The 12,197-nt window shown below is 41.3% G+C and overlaps 1 protein-coding gene across 1 annotated transcript; it reads left to right on the top strand.

Annotated features, from left to right (window-relative positions):
* The first annotated feature begins 1,528 nt into the window (after positions 1 to 1,528).
* On the top strand, positions 1,529 to 4,211 carry LOC6044682 (maltase 1). The gene is made up of 5 exons (XM_001862122.2): positions 1,529 to 2,104; positions 2,164 to 2,448; positions 2,501 to 2,577; positions 2,635 to 2,839; positions 2,897 to 4,211. The coding sequence occupies exons 1-5, from the start codon at positions 1,595 to 1,597 to the stop codon at positions 3,644 to 3,646; spliced, it is 1,827 nt and encodes a 608-aa protein (XP_001862157.2). The 5' UTR covers positions 1,529 to 1,594; the 3' UTR covers positions 3,647 to 4,211.
* The last annotated feature ends 7,986 nt before the right edge of the window (positions 4,212 to 12,197 follow it).

The raw sequence follows: 12,197 nt of genomic DNA on the forward strand, positions 1-12,197 counted from the left end.
ATTTTTTTTGGTCATTTAACCAACAAAAATGGTAATTCCAACTATTTTTTTAGTTACTGGTGGTTAGAAATTTTTGGATAACAAAATCAACAATCGATTGTTGAAAAAAAAATTGTAAAAAATTGACTCATACTTTTAGTTAGTTAGTTAGTTTAGATTTTCTTCGATTTGTCATGGCCGGTCTCTCCGTGGATGAATCTTTATTCTGGCTGACACTTGAAAAATCTGGCATTCCCACATTTATCTGGCAACCTGGCAACCGTGATTCAACTGTTCATTTTTTCCTCAACCAAAACTAAATTTCCTGAATTTGTTTTTTTAATTTAATTTCGGGAATTCCTGGGACAAAATAAAGAAAATTCCGAGATTCGGGAATTCCCGGTTCTGGAAAAATCCCGGGAATTCCCTGGTCGGACGCACTAAAACAAAGTCCCAATTTAATTTTTTAAGATTAATTTCGTTTTTTTAGTTCGATTTCAGCAGTGCCGATACCCATATCCTCATTTTTTAGAGTAGTTCTGAATCATTGAATGTCCATTCCTGAAAATTGCAATTGAGCTCTGCCACATAAAAGTATCATGAATAAAGGCTTTTGTGTTTATCTGCAAATATTTTTAATTTTAAAATTTCAAACTACTTTTTATTTTTTTCAATATGTTCAATAATCAGATAATTTGATTTGTTCAAAGATGTGCCGGTTCTTTCCTCCTTTCCTCCTTTACAAGAACCTGGCTCGTTCGGGCTAAATCCTGTGGGGCACCTGCGGGAGTACCAGACGGCTTACTTTTTCTGCGCCACCAAGGTTCGCGTTACTTTTTCCAGCACTTGACGCCCCACACAAACCACCCCCTTTTTTGCCTTTGAATCCGTACGGAGAAAAGGAAAGATAGAGAGAGAGAGGTGTTATTATTTATATTTTTTCCCATTTTTTTATCCCTCCAAAACGAACTCCCACCACTCACTTTGGCGGCGCTGGGCTTTTTCCCTGTCGGTGGAATGGTCTTTGGCGCGCGTTGTTTTTACACGAAATAACATTATTATATGAGACGACCCTCGCCCGGACTGGAGGCTGTGAGTACTGCTTCTAAAACAGGAAGACGTCATTTGTCCGGACCAGAAGTAGCGGGATCCTGGGAATTAAATTTATTTTTTTGCCGAGCACGGACACGCGAAGGTACGGTTATGTTTATGGTGATAATTATTATTATTTCTGTGGCAGTCGCTGCCGGCGAAATGGGAACTAATTAATTGGCTGAGATAAAATTAACGTTATTTCTGCCTCCCTCGCAACGGTCGGGAGTCAGATCCAGAAGAGCCGGTAAATTGAAAATAAATTGAAAGAAATAATGACCATGGGTATTCAATTCATATTGAACAAACAACCGAATCTGGTTAGACTATTTTTCCTGTCAGTAGTTCTGTGCAGAGTTCAACCCTTCCTTCAATACAGCCTTATCTCAGCATTCAAAGATACCGTTTGCTCCCGCGAGACGAAGAGTGATAGCAGAAGATTACCAATAACAACCCGTCTTATAAAACGATCCAATAAAGTTCCTCACATTATCAGTGCGCTCCGACCAACAGGTTCCCCACCATGTCGGGCAAAACGTTCCGTGCGGCAGCCATCGTACTCTCAATAGTGGCATCTTGTGGATTTGGCCAAGATGTGCCATCCAAAGACTGGTGGGAAACGGCTCTGTTTTACCAAATCTACCCGCGGTCGTTCTACGACACCAACGGGGACGGAATCGGCGACATCCGGGGAGTGACGGCCAAACTGCAGTACCTCAAGGACACCGGCATCGACGCGACCTGGCTCAGTCCGGTGTTCAAGTCACCCCAGCGGGACTTTGGGTACGACGTGAGCGACTTTCTGGAGATTGACGCCCTGTTTGGGACCAACGCCGACATGGAGGAACTGTTTGCGGAGGCGCGCAAGCTGGGCATCCGGATCGTGCTGGACTTTGTGCCGAACCACTCCAGCATCGAGCACTGGTGGTTCAAGCAGTCGGAGCTGGGCGTGGAGCCGTACAGGGATTACTACGTGTGGCACCCGGGACGGCCGGTTCCCGGGCAAATTAAGCCCGATGTGCCGAACAATTGGGTAAGGTTGGGTTTCGTGACTGCTGGCGATGATTTTTGAACACTTTGCGATTTTGATAGAACTCCGTCTTCTACGGCTCGGCTTGGGAGTGGAGCGACGTCCGGAAGGAGTACTACCTGCACCAGTTTGAGGTGGGTCAGCCGGACTTGAACTACCGCAACGAAGCGGTGATCGCCGAGTTTGACGAGATATTGCGCTTCTGGATGGGGAAGGGCGCGTCCGGGTTTCGCGTTGACGCCGTCAACCACATGTTCGAGGACGCCGAGTTCCGCGACGAACCGGTGGTGGACCCGTCCGATCCGCTTCGCTACGGGTACACCAACCTAATGTACACGAACAGCTTGGTAGGTTGGGGAGTGTTGATAGAAGATGTATTGACGTGATTATGTTTTGTAGCTCGAGACTTACGACGTAATTGGTCGCTGGAGACGGGTGATTGACGATTATGCAAAGGAACATAACCGGGAGACGATGTGAGTACGTTTTAGGAAGGATTCAGTATAAGTATCTGATCGATTCATGCATTGCAGAATCATGATGACGGAAGCTTACACCAGCATGGACATGATCATGCGCTTCTACGAATCCGACGACGGAGTCGAGCAGAGAGCGCATTTCCCCTTCAACTTTGCCATGATTACGGAACTCAACGCGCAATCGAAGGCCCGCGATTTCAAGTACGTCATCGACCGATTCTTGGAGAACATGCCGCGCGGAAAGGTTACAAATTGGGTTGTAAGTATTTCTACACGTGAAGCAACACCAACAAGTTTTAACCTGCTCGAATCGTAGCTTGGAAACCACGATCAACCCCGCGTAGGAAGCCGATACGGAGTGGAACGTATTGACGGAATGCTGCTGATGCTGCTGACACTGCCGGGCGTGGCGGTGACCTACAACGGGGAAGAGATTGGAATGGTCGACTATCGGGATATAAGTTACGAGGACAGCCGCGATCCACAGGGTTGCAACGTAGGGCCGGACGAGTATCAGTGGAAGTCGCGAGATCCCCAGCGGACTCCGTTTCAGTGGGACGATACGTACAATGCAGGATTCTCGAAAGCTGAAAGACCGTGGCTGCCCGTACATCCGTACTTCCGCCAGACGAACTTGCTCAAGCAGAAGGAAGCCGATTACAGCACTTACAAGTTCTACGTAGATGCGGTTAAGCTGCGCAAGAACGATGTCTACTCCCACGGACTGTTCAAATCTCGCGCATTATCAGAGAATGTGTTCGGGTTTGTTCGCTACATCAAAGACCAGCAAGACTCGTACCACATCACTGTGGTCAATCTAGCTAATGAAGTGACAACCGTCGATTTGCTCGACCTGTTCCAGGTCACCAACAAAACCGCAATCAAATTGACCGGCACCGAGTCCCGCTTCAAGGTCGGACAGCAGGTGAATCCAACCCGGCTAACGCTCGGCCCGTACGAATCGCTCGTAATTGCAGAATCATCTGGTATCGCTCTCCGGATGACACTCTGGTTGATGGTAGCAGTGTTGGCAAGATATCTGTGTGCTATAATTGAATCACAATAAAACTAATTATCTCTGTCTTTGATACCGTCGATGGGATGCTACCAGCGCAAGCAATTCCTACAATGCAAAGGCATCAACGAAACACTAAATTACTCACGAGGAGTACAATTCGCGCTAGAAAAAAAAAGCACTCAACCTGGCGCTTCGAAAGCAACAGCCATTAATCATTAATGAGTCGGTTTAAAAGCGCCTGGGATGGAGAAAATCCATCTTTTGCACCTGATTGAATCGCCGGAAAGAAGTTACGGCGAGGAAGGAATAGTTAAAAATTTAAGTCCTGTTTACACTTTCATCGCGTGCCTGTCTGGCGGTGATAATTAGCTTCAGGATATTCAGCTGACGTTTAAAGTTTTTTTCACAGGGCACAACTCTACTAATTGTTGTTTAATTGTTGTTCGAGTTAAGATTACTCCAGCGGTGCGAGATCCATAATCGCCGTTCGCCAACTGATAAGACCATTGAAATTCATAACCATTTTTAACGACGCGCAATAACTCACTGTACCCTCGCATTTTCCCCAAAAAAACAAAAAATGAATACAACATTCTCCATCCCAACAATCCTAGCTTATTCGAGCAATAAATTTTTAACGTCCGAAAATTCGCTGCTCCGAATACCCGCGTTACTATGCAACATCCTGAATGGCACTTTGGCAGTCCTGGCAACCAGCCAGAAGGCTATTTGTTTTGGTGGTGGCGCGAAACCTTTGACCTACTACCTACTCAGCACTCGTGCACCGTTGTAACTCGAAAATACCGTGACCAACAAATGAACGCCCTTCAATAGCTGAGCGGGAATCTCGAGCAGCGCAAAAAACGAACCAAATTTGCCAATCTTCTCGTCATCAGCGCGGCGCGCTGGAAGTGGGATTGTGGACGTTCTTCATCAAGTCACTGGAATCAGCAAAATCCAGCTCTTTTTGTGGGAAAATCTCCAAACCCACTCACCGTCACCGACGTCTTGCTAACTAGATGCAAATTTATGCACCCTCCGTCTTGTTTTAGTGCTCGCCCTGTGACCCATTCCGTGTCCGTTGAACTATGACGCTGACGATGGTCTTATATTTATTAATTCCATCTCCAGGGTGCCTTCCCGGATGTCCCGGAGATGGCGGCCGTTATGCGGCGCCGAGCCCTTTTCAAGTCCTTGTCCTCGAGGACCGAGAACCGCTCGGTCGGACGCAAATTTGCACAATAATGGCATTTCCCGGAACACACATACCTGGCTCCGTAATATCCGCGCAAAGTCAACGGCAAATGGCACTGCGAATCACTACGGCCACAAAGTGTGGAAAGTTTAAAATTTAAATGAGGTGCAGTGTCCCATCGCTGGAGTTTTTCGATCCAGATCTCGAACGGCAATGGGCTTTCCAGCGACGGTATTAACCCAAGCAAGGGAACTCAGTGGCACTTGTAATGAGTCCTTGGGGAAGATTTTGCTCGGTCCATGGGATTAGATTTACACCGTAACAAAGTTGTTTTCGAATGAAGTTCTTTTCAGATTTACTAAAGGCAAAGCAGCTAAAGTAGCAAGTGTAAACCTTTCGTGTTCTACATTATTTTAGCACTTTTTTCCGAGTGCAAATCTCTCACCACCTAAGGGCACCACCACTGATATTAAGAGAAAACACTCTATTAAACGAATTAATATTCATACGCCATCGAGCTGGTGCTGCACCTCCAGCCTGAAATGCCTGGTTGGGTGGCACTTTTCCGGTAGAGCAGATTGTTGGCATATTTAACGCCAGCATGAACCTCAGCCGGATGGTTCCAAGAGTAGGTACTCCACCGAGAGTAGCGCAGAACGTGTTCATTGCCCACTTGTAGGAATCGATCGCTACATGGCCATAGAACCGGCTGTGCGACTGGTGCATAGTAGAGTGTCGCTGAGCTCATCAAGCGTGAGCTGTTACCGGTATAAGTGTCCTTGTTACAACGCCGAGTATTCGAGCGGAATGTCGGGCCTTGAAGGGGGAAAGTATTTTTGTATTTTTGTATTTTTGTATTTTTGTATTTTTGTATTTTTGTATTTTTGTATTTTTGTATTTTTGTATTTTTGTATTTTTGTATTTTTGTATTTTTGTATTTTTGTATTTTTGTATTTTTGTATTTTTGTATTTTTGTATTTTTGTATTTTTGTATTTTTGTATTTTTGTATTTTTGTATTTTTGTATTTTGTATTTTTGTATTTTTGTATTTTTGTATTTTTGTTTTTGTATTTTTGTATTTTTGTATTTTGTATTTTTGTATTTTTGTATTTTTGTATTTTTGTATTTTTGTATTTTTGTATTTTTGTATTTTTGTATTTTTGTATTTTTGTATTTTTGTATTTTTGTATTTTTGTATTTTTGTATTTTTGTATTTTTGTATTTTTGTATTTTTGTATTTTTTTTTTGTATTTTTGTATTTTTGTATTTTTGTATTTTTGTATTTTTGTATTTTTGTATTTTTGTATTTTTGTATTTTTGTATTTTTGTATTTTGTATTTTGTATTTTGTATTTTTGTATTTTTGTATTTTTGTATTTTTGTATTTTTGTATTTTTGTATTTTTGTATTTTTGTATTTTTGTATTTTTGTATTTTTGTATTTTTGTATTTTTGTATTTTTGTATTTTGTATTTTTGTATTTTTGTATTTTTGTATTTTTGTATTTTGTATTTTTGTATTTTTGTATTTTTGTATTTTTGTATTTTTGTATTTTTGTATTTTTGTATTTTTGTATTTTTGTATTTTTGTATTTTTGTATTTTTGTATTTTTGTATTTTTGTATTTTTGTATTTTTGTATTTTTGTATTTTTGTATTTTTGTATTTTTGTATTTTTGTATTTTTGTATTTTTGTATTTTGTATTTTTGTATTTTTGTATTTTTGTATTTTTGTATTTTTGTATTTTTGTATTTTTGTATTTTTGTATTTTTGTATTTTTGTATTTTTGTATTTTTGTATTTTTGTATTTTTGTATTTTTGTATTTTTGTATTTTTGTATTTTTGTATTTTTGTATTTTTGTATTTTTGTATTTTTGTATTTTTGTATTTTTGTATTTTTGTATTTTTGTATTTTTGTATTTTTGTATTTTTGTATTTTGTATTTTTGTATTTTTGTATTTTTGTATTTTTGTATTTTTGTATTTTTGTATTTTTGTATTTTTGTATTTTTGTATTTTTGTATTTTTGTATTTTTGTATTTTTGTATTTTTGTATTTTGTATTTTTGTATTTTTGTATTTTTGTATTTTTGTATTTTTGTATTTTTGTATTTTTGTATTTTTGTATTTTTGTATTTTTGTATTTTTGTATTTTTGTATTTTTGTATTTTTGTATTTTTGTATTTTTGTATTTTTGTATTTTTGTATTTTTGTATTTTTGTATTTTTGTATTTTTGTATTTTTGTTTTAAGAAACTTACGCATGGGATTGAAAACAATTTCCGTTTAAGGGCCACTCGCCCAAGCTGAAAACCCACTTTCGGTAGCTCCATCATACCAAATTGAGTGGCGGCAAGTGGCCGGCGGCGGCTGGGTACTCTTTTACGCCCCATTTTAGGATAATTTAATAATGCTTAAGCATTCGAATTAGGTTCACGCCTTTGCCTAACCCCCCGGCGGGAACGGGACAACCTCCGGAGGCCAAAGTGACGCATTTTGCATCTAATAAGTGGAAATTAATTTGCATTTAATAGTTCAAGTGAGCTGCAGGCCATCGACTGAGTGAGTGATTCCATCACGTTGTAAAGTTAGATTGACAGGCGGCCAACCGAACCAGGGGAGTGACGATGATGAGCCTGATCAGCAAAAGGGTAAACATATTAAGGCATACGGCCTGGATGTGCACGACGAGGAGCAAACCAAATTGGCCAACCTGGTGGCCCCGAGGTCATGGGAGCACCAGGATCGCCTCGGTAACCAACTCCGAGGGGAGATGATTGATGATGACCGGATGACGTTCCGTTTTTGTCCAGAAAAGGTCACCATGACGTGATGCTTTTCCCACCGCCCAGCTAAGGTGTGTGGGCGTTCCATAGCTGCATCAGCTTTCATCGTTTGAAGTCTTTGATTGAGGGGGGAAGAGAAAGAGAGGAGGTAGTAGTAGAACGGGGCAAAAATGTTCGAAATGAACTTTGGGCTAAAAGGCCACCTGGCGTCAACCGGAGGTTGGCAAGCTAAACGGGAAACTAATTGTCACTCTCTTCAGGACATGGTGCCAGGACAATGGAAAATGCGGATGAAATGAAAGCTGGCATTTTCCTCAAAAGGTAGGAAGATGCTAACAGAAAAAGTACTCAAGTTTTTGATGTTTTCATCTCGTAATAGAACAATTGAAGCTAGACAGGGCGTATCTATGAACATACTATTTCTAAAGAATATTTTGATATGAAAGCAACAGTCGTGTGATGCATAACTCTGAGAAATAGTGATGGAAACATCTGTAAGATGATCTCTACGACAAAAAGTTTCACTTTTCACTATTAGAAATAGTAGAAAAAAAAACGATAGTTTTTTTTTTTGCTTAAATTCATTGTTTTGCAAAAAAAGTAAGTGATATAAAACGCTAAAAAAATGCGTTAAGTAGATTTTCTATGATTTTTGGAACAATGGCTGAGCTCTCAACTGTTCAGAATATAAAAAATGACACTATAACCATGAAAAGATACACCTGAAACCAATAGAGTTCCTTCCTATTACACGCAAATTACTGCTCCTCCAGCCTCCTACCACCTTTTTCTCCAACTGACAACTTTTATTGGCGCTCCTCTTCCAATATGCTTGTGAGTAAATGTGCGTGCGTGCGTGAGCACGAAAAGTCCTACCTGTCATCGTGAAATCCTTTTCATTCAATTTAGACCTAAAATCGTGACTTGCGTGCGTGCGTGCTGCATTCCACCGCAGCAGCAGCAGCAGCAGGTTCCTTGTCCTGTTTCCTGTGACCAGAATCCTTCTCTTTCACAGAACACACTGTTTGCAATCGCTCGTAATTCTCCGCCCTGCCGCCATCATCCAATTCTGCGAAATATACGACCCAAAGCTTTATGGCCCGGGAAAGCAACACAGAGGAACGGAGACCAAGAGGGGGTTGACCCCGGTTCCGGCGCAAAAACTGGCAGCAAAGCGGCCACATGAAATATTTAGAAAACAATTTTCTTCCCCCTTCTATCAGCAAAGCGCTTCACTTTCCCTTCTTTCTGCAGGGCAGGCCCCCCGTTTACCTCTAGAGTGAAAATATTAAATTAAAATGTATACACGCATCAGAAAATTGTCATCAATAATTTAGGCTGTCTCATCGTGTCTTGCGCTCTTCAGGCCGGAAGACAACGGTGTTGCAAGGGGGAGAAAGGGTGGAAGCTTTATTGCACGATTCTTCCCGCAACATCGGAATCAACGGATCGGCTACGGTTGACAGTGCCGTTTTGCCGGTGTTCTAGCATCGGGCACGTGGAAGGGGCCGGCAGCGCTTTACGATCACTGCCGTCAGGAACCGTATGCAACTCCCAGTATTGACAACCCACTTTGATCGCAGAGGAACCGTTTTGATGGGGGAGTGGGGTTTTCACGGTGGGGTGAAATGGGAAACTTTTGTCAAATTTATTCTATTTTTTAGATAGAAGATATTTTAGTAGAACTTGAACTAAAATTGGTGTTAGATATCATGACATAAAATATAATAATAAAACCTCCGTGTACGCACGAGAGCAAGCAGCAGTGAAGTGCTCAGTGCTCTATCTTTTTATTCGGATTTTTTCGCCGTAATTGATTGTGATTACCCGCGAGTTTGCTTCTCTAGCATGCCAAAGGTCAACCGTGGCCGTGGCAGTTCGAGTGCGGCCTCGAAAAACCCGCGAAGTTCGTCTACCGGCCGTGTGCAAAAAGGAAAACAAACCAACGCCGTGTCGGGCGCCATCGCGCAGGAGAGCGTGAGCACAGATTGAATCGACAAAAAGTATCTACATCCCAGATACATTCCGAGATCACCAGTGCGAACTCGGTGTCACGACCAGAGACACTTCAACATCCGCCAACATCCCCATCAGGAACGAGTTCCAGATGCTGAGCGACAACGAAGAAAACAACAACAACAACACCGACGGTAGCAGCACTACCGACGATGGTCGTACACGGAAGAAGGTGTCGACGTCAAAAAGAACAATCCTCCAAAGGAATGTAGACCACCTCCAATCTTTGTTTTGGACACGTTGGCGGACGATGTTGACGAGTTGCTGGAAGGCCTCGGATATTGTCTGAAAATCGGTAAGTCGTCAGTGCAAGTTTACACATTTGACGAAAAGAACTTCGACCTGGTTGTGGAGAAATTGAAGCGTCAAAACTACAAGTTTTACACATTCGACTCCGTGCAGAAGACTGCCGTTAAGGTCGTCTTGCAGGTGTACCAAGACCGCCCGATCTCCGACCTCAGGAAGGACCTCTCGGGTGCTGGCATAACGCCGCGTGACATAAAAGTCCTCTCGCGGAAGACAACAGTCACAGGTACACACACCCTGTACCCGTTGTACTTCGACCACGGCACCATAAACGACGGTTTTTGGGTAAACTGGCGGATCTACTCAAAGAACCCGTCGGACGCAGCACAATGCCACCGTTGCCAGAAATTCGGCCACGGCTCGCGGAACTGCAACCTTCCACCGCGCTGTGTAAAGTGCGATGAATCACATCTCTCTGAGGCGTGTGCACTGCCGTGCAAGGCGGACTTGTGGGACAAGGCAGAACAAACCAAGGCACGCATTAAGTGCGCTAACTGTGGAGGTAACCACACCAGCAACTACCGTGGAAACTACCTCGAGGAGCAGGAAAAGAGGAAAAAGAAAGCAGCAGCGTCCCACCCTCCTCAGCGAAATCCGAGCGTAACCGTGCCGGCAGCTGGTCATCGTATGGTTCCAGCGGACACGTTCGCCAGCGTAGTCGCTGCCGGCAGTGGCAATACGGCCCAGCAAGAAGTTACCGGGGAAGATCTCTTCACCCTGCCGGAGTTCTTTGCTCTCGCAGGGGAGATGATGACGCGGTTTCGGACCTGCCGTAACAAGCCGGAGCAATTCCTGGCCCTTGGGGAGCTGATGATCAAGCACATCTATAAAGGATAAAAAAACTTACTTACTCTTGGTGACACCTTTATTTACGAGCAATAACTGTTCCAAAATGAGTTATGATGTAACACACAGCTGTAAGGAACTCCAAAACTCTGTTATGTACCTCAAAAGAACTTATTGTATCTTGATTATTCACCAATAAAACCGAATTGAAATGAATTGAAATATAATAAGTGTAATCCTTATCCATACAGCAATTCCATTTGAAAAGAGCCTAAATCGAAAAAAAAAAGTTCTCCGATCGGGCTCAAAATTTTTCTGGGGGTTCCTTGGCCAAAATAATTAGACCCGTATTTTTTTGTTTGGCCATAAGGGTGACCTACATCGTGCTAGGGTGGTTCAAAAAATGGCAATTTGCGTCATTTATCGCAAAATCCACTTTTTTTCAAAAAATCTTATTTCCGCGTCATTTAATCCGATTTAACTGTCTTAGACGCAAAAGAATGGTAATTAGTTTGGCTATTTAAGAAAAATAGCAGGAAGTTTCAAAAATCTAGCTAAACATTTGAAAAACTCGTATGAAAACATAAAATGGCGTTTTGACCGTGTCTGGACCAAAGAGCCTATGTCTGAAAATATTTTTATCGGATTCATCAGAAAATTTCACATAACATTTAAAAACTTGGCGATGTTGAACCGTACGTTACCGAGATATGATTTTTTGAAAATAAATACTGAGTATTTCGACGCACCACGCGCAAAAAACTGGAAAATGACAAAATCGGCAAAAAAACAACTTTTTTCACTAAACTGCGATAACTTGAAAATTTCGGCGATGATCTATACATGTTTGGGTACCAAAATTTTGGTAATCAAAAAATACGCAACTTTTGGTATTCTAACATGTACAGGTTATCGCTAAAATTTCTTAGTTATCGCAGTTTAGTGAAAAAACTTTTTTTCAAAAAAGCTAATTTTTGCCGATTTCGTCATTTTTCTGTTTTGCGCGTGACGCGTCGAAAAACTCAGTTTTTATTTTCAAAAACTCATCTCGGAAACGTACGGTTCAACATCACCAATTTTTTTATATGTTATGTGAAATTTTCTGAAGAATCCGATAAAAATATTTTCAGACATAGGCTCTTTGGTCCAGACACGGTCAAACGCCTTTTTACGTTTTTATACGACTTTTTAAAATGTAAGGAAAAAAATATGAAAATTTAAATAACTAGCCATAGTCTCAACATTTGAATGCAAAAAGTGTTTTAAAATCCATTTTACGCTAGTTCAGTTGTTTTGCAATCATTAGTTTTCAAAAAAAGTAAGATTTTATAAAAACAAAAAAATTGTCAAAAAAACTTTTTGCGATACTGAACATCGAAAATTTTCAAAAAATCAAAAGATGTTTTAATCATCCCAAACATGCTATTTTTTTTTCAACGCTGGGGGAATGCATTTTAAATCAATATCAGCTGATTGCACTTAAATTTCCATTGAAATTTTGAAGTTTTTTTGAAAA

The sequence above is a fragment of the Culex quinquefasciatus genome, chromosome 3 (genome assembly GCF_015732765.1).
Source record: "Culex quinquefasciatus strain JHB chromosome 3, VPISU_Cqui_1.0_pri_paternal, whole genome shotgun sequence".
Classification (NCBI taxonomy): domain Eukaryota; kingdom Metazoa; phylum Arthropoda; class Insecta; order Diptera; family Culicidae; genus Culex; species Culex quinquefasciatus.

Bases quoted from the DNA above. Each gene is read 5' to 3' on its own strand.
- LOC6044682 (XM_001862122.2), top strand. From the start codon at position 1,595: ATGTCGGGCAAAACGTTCCGTGCGGCAGCCATCGTACTCTCAATAGTG. The intron at 2,105-2,163 runs GTAAGGTTGGGT...CGATTTTGATAG, and splicing joins CCGATGTGCCGAACAATTGG to AACTCCGTCTTCTACGGCTC. The intron at 2,840-2,896 runs GTAAGTATTTCT...CTCGAATCGTAG, and splicing joins GAAAGGTTACAAATTGGGTT to CTTGGAAACCACGATCAACC.